The following is a 6000-nucleotide window of genomic DNA, read 5'->3' as shown; positions in this document are numbered from 1 at the left end:
TCGTATCGAAATTTTAAACCTTGGTTATGTGAGCTGACCTTTATAGCCAATTCTCTCCTAACTTATTTTGAGACCATTTTCTCTTCTAAAGCCTCTCACCTCCTAGATCTTGATCTCTCTTTGTTGCCAATAATTATTTCTAATGAAGACAATTCCTTTCTTTGTGCCACTCCTATTATTCATGAGGCAAAGGATGTTTTTTTCATGATTTTGAAAATTGGACTGGATCGGACGGTCAAACCGATTGACCCAAGAAACAGCCATGTGTCCGGGTCCAGTTTTAAACCCCAAAACCATTTGACTCAGGGTTGGACCAAGCAGGTCGGACTGTTTTTCCTGAGAACCAATGGCCAAAACAGTTCCGTTTTCGATCCGTTTTTAAAACCATGCCATTTGTCATATGGGTCCCCATAAAGCACCGGATCCAGATGGTTTGCCACGTTAATTTTTTCAATCAACATGACCCTTTGATCTGTAATGAATTTACTCGATATGCATGCTCTACCTTCACCGACCACACACTCATGGATAGGGTGAATCACATTTTTTTAGCAATTATACCTAAAAAAAGTGGATGAATCTGCTACAGATTTAAGAAACATTCATCTAGATCATAATAATGGCATGTATAAAATTATCACAAAGATCATTGTAAACTAATTAAGATGTATGCCATCCAATTGATTGGTCCATACCAATCAACTTTCACTCTAGTTGTGTTATCCACAATTATTGCACATGAATTGGTTCGTCCATTAAGGTCAACAAACAAGGAATTGGTTCTTTTCTTATGAAAATTGATAATGGCAAAGGTATATGATCGCATCAAGTGAGATTTCTATTATTGACTCTTCATCATTTAGGCTTTTCACATCAGTTCTATGATTTAATTAGGCATTGTATCTCCTCTGTCACAATGGATGTACTACTTAATGGATTACCCTTCCTCGCTTTTAAGCTACAACATACTTTGTGCCTTTGTGGCAAGGGTGTCCTCTCTCACCCTATTTGTATATTATATGCATAGAAATCTTGTTCATGCTTTTTCAACAAAACTTCAGCAGCATATGTTGTGTTTGGTACTATTTCACATCACATCAGATAACCATTTTCACTAAAAAATATAGACATTGGATTAAGTGTGGGCATTTATGATAGAAACACCAAATTTAACATTTCCTGAAGAAGCACCAATGGCACCCAATGTTGCATTGATAACTCAAAGCATTTGTATTAGAAAAAATATATATTCTCATAAAATCTGTATTGACCAACTTAAAAGGTCAAGTAAAAATGGCAATGGTACAAAAAACAACCATAATTTACATGAGACATGACTTCCAATTCATTAGGCATAACCCTTTTATTAATCATCTAATATTTGCTAATGATTTATTGGTGGTGGTCAAGCTTCTCTACATGAAGCTTCTGTTATTAAGGATCGATACACTTTCTAACTATTGTAAATAATTGGGTCAAGCTATCAGTTATCATAAATCCTCTATATTTTTTATTAAAAATGCTCATAGAAGCCACCTGTGCTTCTCGCTTTGTGTTTCCAAGTATGACCCATAGGTGATGAAAACTATAACAATTTAGTAAAAACTTAATAAAAACTAAAATATTATGTCAAAAGTCTAATAAAAACTATCTTTCTAAGATAGTTAACTAATCTTCATAGTCTTGACCATGCATGCGTTGGTTGGCATAGTTAGTCAACACATCTTTCTAGGTAGGACTACTTTTCATAGTTAGGGAAAATTTGCCTGATAAACAATCCAACACTTAAAAACATTAGAGACTTAAGTCTAAAAGGTTTGGAAATACTTTCATTGGCTTTCAACAAATATTTTCTTGACTTTTATCTATAGTTTAACCTCAGGAAAGCCTAGAAACCAAACCCACATGGATTTGTGGTTTCTAAGAAAGATTGACTGAATATAGTCTTGTTGATCATCTTTAGAATGCATTAAACAACCGATTACATCAAGATTCAAAAAATAAAAACAATTAAATACAACTTGAGCATCCATTGTTGAAGAGATGATGATGATGATGATCTAGATGATCATTGAAGCATAGGTACACCTTGGCAAAGTTTCCACTTAATATTTTTTAGCATTCCAACTTTAATACTCATTATGCACAGAGAAGTATATTAAAGGATTGCTACATTTTTAGATACAATTTTAGTACTCTTAGTAAGTTTGTTATCATCAAAACGTATAAGGTCAATAGATTTACGCTTATTGTTGAACCAAGTAATATTAAGTGGTGAAAGAACATTTCTTTTAAATGGGGCAATATAGGTTTTTTGAAAATTATGTGGCGCCAAGATGGGCCAAAAACACGATAAGCACTTATTGAAAAAGTGATTAAAAATAAGGGATAATTTTTTATTTTTTATTTCAAGATAGGTTTGGAATAAACACTTATTCAGTTTTTTTCCCCTAATGCACATAAATGCTTATTGGCATGGTCCTATCCTAAAATAAGTGCTTGTTTGAAAATTATGAGGTTGCTACAAGAATGTTTTGCCAATATGTTCTAAGTGCTTATTTAAATCTCTCTCTCTCTCTCTCTCTCTCTCTCTCTCTCTATACATCTATCTATCTATATAATAAAATTGGACGGTCCATGTCAGCATGTTTCTCATTTGAGAGAAACTATTTATCTATTTTCTCACTTTTTTGTATTTTTGTATTTTCTTTTGTTTTAAAAATATAAAAAGTAATAATTGCCTATCTTTATTAGATTAATAAAGTTGCACACTATTAGAGATAGAGAGATGTTTGGTTTTCCAAAGCCTCTTATTTTATTGCATGCTATTATTATATTTAAAAAAGACTATTAAGAGAGAGTGAGAGAGAGGGAGTAGTAATACAATATAATAAAGTAAAATATTAATAAGTCAAATAACATAAATATTAATTTTAAAGTCCACTAATCTTTCACTTAAAACTAATAAATATTAACAAAGCTTAGTAGAAATTAAAAATATTTCAATTCCACTTAAAAATCAAACTTAATAAACACTTATAAAAATAAGAAATATGGGTTTACATAATATTATGGTTTAAATATGGGTTTGATATATTGCAAATTGAACCCATATTCTAATGTTGTATTTTGTTTTGTTTTTTCTTTTTTTTTTATTTTATTAGATAATTTTGTATTAATATATTTTTAATTAATTAATTGATAATATTGTTAAAATTAAAATTTTTATGAGTTGAAACCTTTATTGTGCACAATGCCCATACTACGCAAGAGACTTATATAAAATAGAGGACCCATTAAAAATGATATACCCGGCCAAGGATGGAGACAGAGATGGGAACAAGGATTTGTTTCACAATCTTAAACCTTGAGCTTGGACTTAAATTAATTTAATTATGACTAAAAAATTTAATCTATAGATTAATTTAATTATAACATTTAATAATTAATAAAGTATAATCAATACAATAAAACACTAATGGATAATATGTAAATAAATAATTATTCATTGAGTATTTAGTAGTAATTTATTATTTTTGTTAAAAAATATTAATATAATTAAACTAAATTATTAAATTATTTTTTATAACAATTACTAAAATAAAAATGGCTAAAATTATTAATATAATTATCAGTTTCCATTATTTCACTTTTCCTTAATAATTCCTGTGCATCATACGGGTCCCCACTAGTAAATGATTAAAAATAAACACTCTCAAAGAAGGGCTTAAGAGTGGAAGTTGAATAGGTTAGACTAAGTTAGGTTTAAGTTCAATCCATGCCCAACCCTAATCGTTCAACCTAAGCTTGAGCTCGAGGTCAAACTCGAACAGTCCAACCTTGGTCCAATTACATTAAAATTTGATACACTTGGGTTGGTCATTCAATCCATATGCATGTCTAATGCACATGTGTATGATTTACATACACATAATCGGGCCGGGCTCAGGTTCACATAAGATCAGTCCGGGCTCGGGCTACAACCCAAAAAATAAAAAAAGCCAGGTTTGCCCAAGCTCAGCCCATGTAAAGTTGCGGGCTGGGGTTGGACCCGCCCAAATTGCACCCCTAAGCCTAGATGACCACTTTGTGTAGAGCTGTGGAAATGGTGTCTGTTTTGTCCTCGTCTCACCATCTGTTTGGGTTTGGAGTTGGGTCCAGTTAGGGTTTCTTATTTCTCTCATCCAAACAGTAGTGCCAACGTTTCCCGCTCCCGTCGCTCGCATCCGGTCGGCATTGTACGTTTCCGACGAGAAACGGGTGAGAGGCCACCTTATTGTGTTTACTGAAAAACAACGCCCATGCTGTCCATAAATCGTCGAAGTCCTTGCTCCACTGTTTTTGGGGTCCTCTAATGGTCTGAACTTCGAAGACGCAATACGGAAAGAAAGGAGAAGAATATGACACAGAAGAAAGGAGCTAGGGTTTCCGAAGATGCAGAGGAGCTCGCCCACGTTCCATTGCAGGCCATCCTCTTGGCCGACAGCTTTACTCAGAAGTTTCGCCCGATTACACTTGAGCGTCCTAAGGCATGCTTTTTATCTTCTCTTGTTCTTTCTTTTTTATTTTTATTTTTTATTTTCGTTTCATTGTCTTTCTGGCGGAAGATTCTAGTGCTTTTGTTAGATTTTTTGACAAACTGTGGCATTAGTTTTTCTGCATTTAATGGTTAAGATGGTTCAGAAATTGAGTATGATAAGCAATTTTGATGACTCGGGATTAGAATCATGTTATTATTCTAAATTGTTTGCTTATTTATTTATTTTATGCTGATGATAGTGATATGATGATCTGGATCATAGTAACACATGCAGTTAAACTTAGTAGCTTCTAGTTAACGGAAAAGAAGACATAGAGCTCAGTTGGTTAAAGCATACATTTAGTAAGTAGGCGGTTTTTGGTTGGTGTTTCGTTGAAGATTCGAGTTGTGGTTGTGATGGATAGTTCAAATTTTAGTGTAAATTCTATATCCAACACTGTGTCCCGATGTGCCCTCGATGTATCTGGGTAAAGTAACTTTCTGGAACATTTTCTTTATCGGGAAAAAAAGGATAATAAAAACTGATTAGTGAACCTCTAATATGTGGGCAAAACTTGATACATGTAATAAGATGAATTAAGGGGATGGCTAGTGGCTCTTAAAAATAAAGTGATCCCTATTTTTTATTTGCAATAGAAAAGTTTTGTGTTATACCCATATGTACCTCAAGAACTTATAACCCCCAACAGAAAAAGGAATGTTTAGAGAAAACTGATTCTTGAACTGCCCTATACATATACCAGTTACCAGGTTCTTGTATATATGAAATAGTAATGCCCTTACCTCAGCATAGTAAAGTGTTTTAAAAGCGCATGACGCAAAAAAAGCGCAAGGGTTATTTTGTGCCTGAGGCGCAAGGTGTAAGATGAGGAGTTGAGGACATGAGGTGTGATTTTTTTTGAAGCAAGGCACAAAAAATGCAAAGAAATGCTACAAAAATAAAAAAAAGCCAAAAATTCAGAATATGCAAAATATTACAAATATTAAACACAATATTAATTGAAAATATAAAGAAGTTTTAAAACAAATATTAAAAACAACTATTATCTCAAATTAAAATACATAAATATAACATGTAAAACATATTTAAAATGAAAATTTAAAAATAAAATGACGGCAGCCAACAGTGGAGTGGGAGAAAAGTGATGGCTATAGTTCATGAATAGGTCTTCACCATAAAAAAAGAGCTTTTATTGATATGCAAGGGCTATTTTTGTAATGATTAATGAAAGTTACTTGTTATTGATCATTTTTTTTCTTTTTAAAAAAATTGATTGGGGTAAAAGTGGAAAGAAAATATCATTTAAAACTTTGGCCTGGATAAAAGAAGAAGGAACTTTGAGCTCCTTTTTCTTTTTCTTGTTTTTTTGGATTTTGCTATTTCAAAAGGTTGGTTATGTTAGGGGTTGCCAAATACTTGAAATCTACATTTTCTTATTTTTTAATGGCTAAAAGGAGAA

General features: G+C 32.4%; 1 protein-coding gene across 4 annotated transcripts in view; it reads left to right on the top strand.

Moving 5' to 3' along the window:
- The first annotated feature begins 4024 nt into the window (after nt 1–4024).
- Nucleotides 4025–6000, top strand: part of LOC148869921 (Trimeric LpxA-like enzyme) — a 63190-nt gene continuing 61214 nt past the window's right edge. For 2 of the 4 annotated variants that reach the window (XM_088969398.1, XM_088969397.1), the window contains exon 1: nt 4025–4529. In XM_088969398.1, coding sequence (XP_088825524.1) covers nt 4401–4529 — 129 coding nt within the window. In that variant the 5' untranslated portion in view covers nt 4025–4400. The remainder of the gene's footprint in view (nt 4530–6000) is intronic. The other 2 variants (XM_088969399.1, XM_088969400.1) reach the window with 2 other exon arrangements.

Source organism: Nelumbo lutea, chromosome 2 (assembly GCF_056320005.1).
Source record: "Nelumbo lutea isolate HS-2025 chromosome 2, American lotus-T2T, whole genome shotgun sequence".
Classification (NCBI taxonomy): Eukaryota; Viridiplantae; Streptophyta; class Magnoliopsida; order Proteales; family Nelumbonaceae; genus Nelumbo; species Nelumbo lutea.
This window is presented reverse-complemented; position numbering and strand designations above follow the sequence as displayed.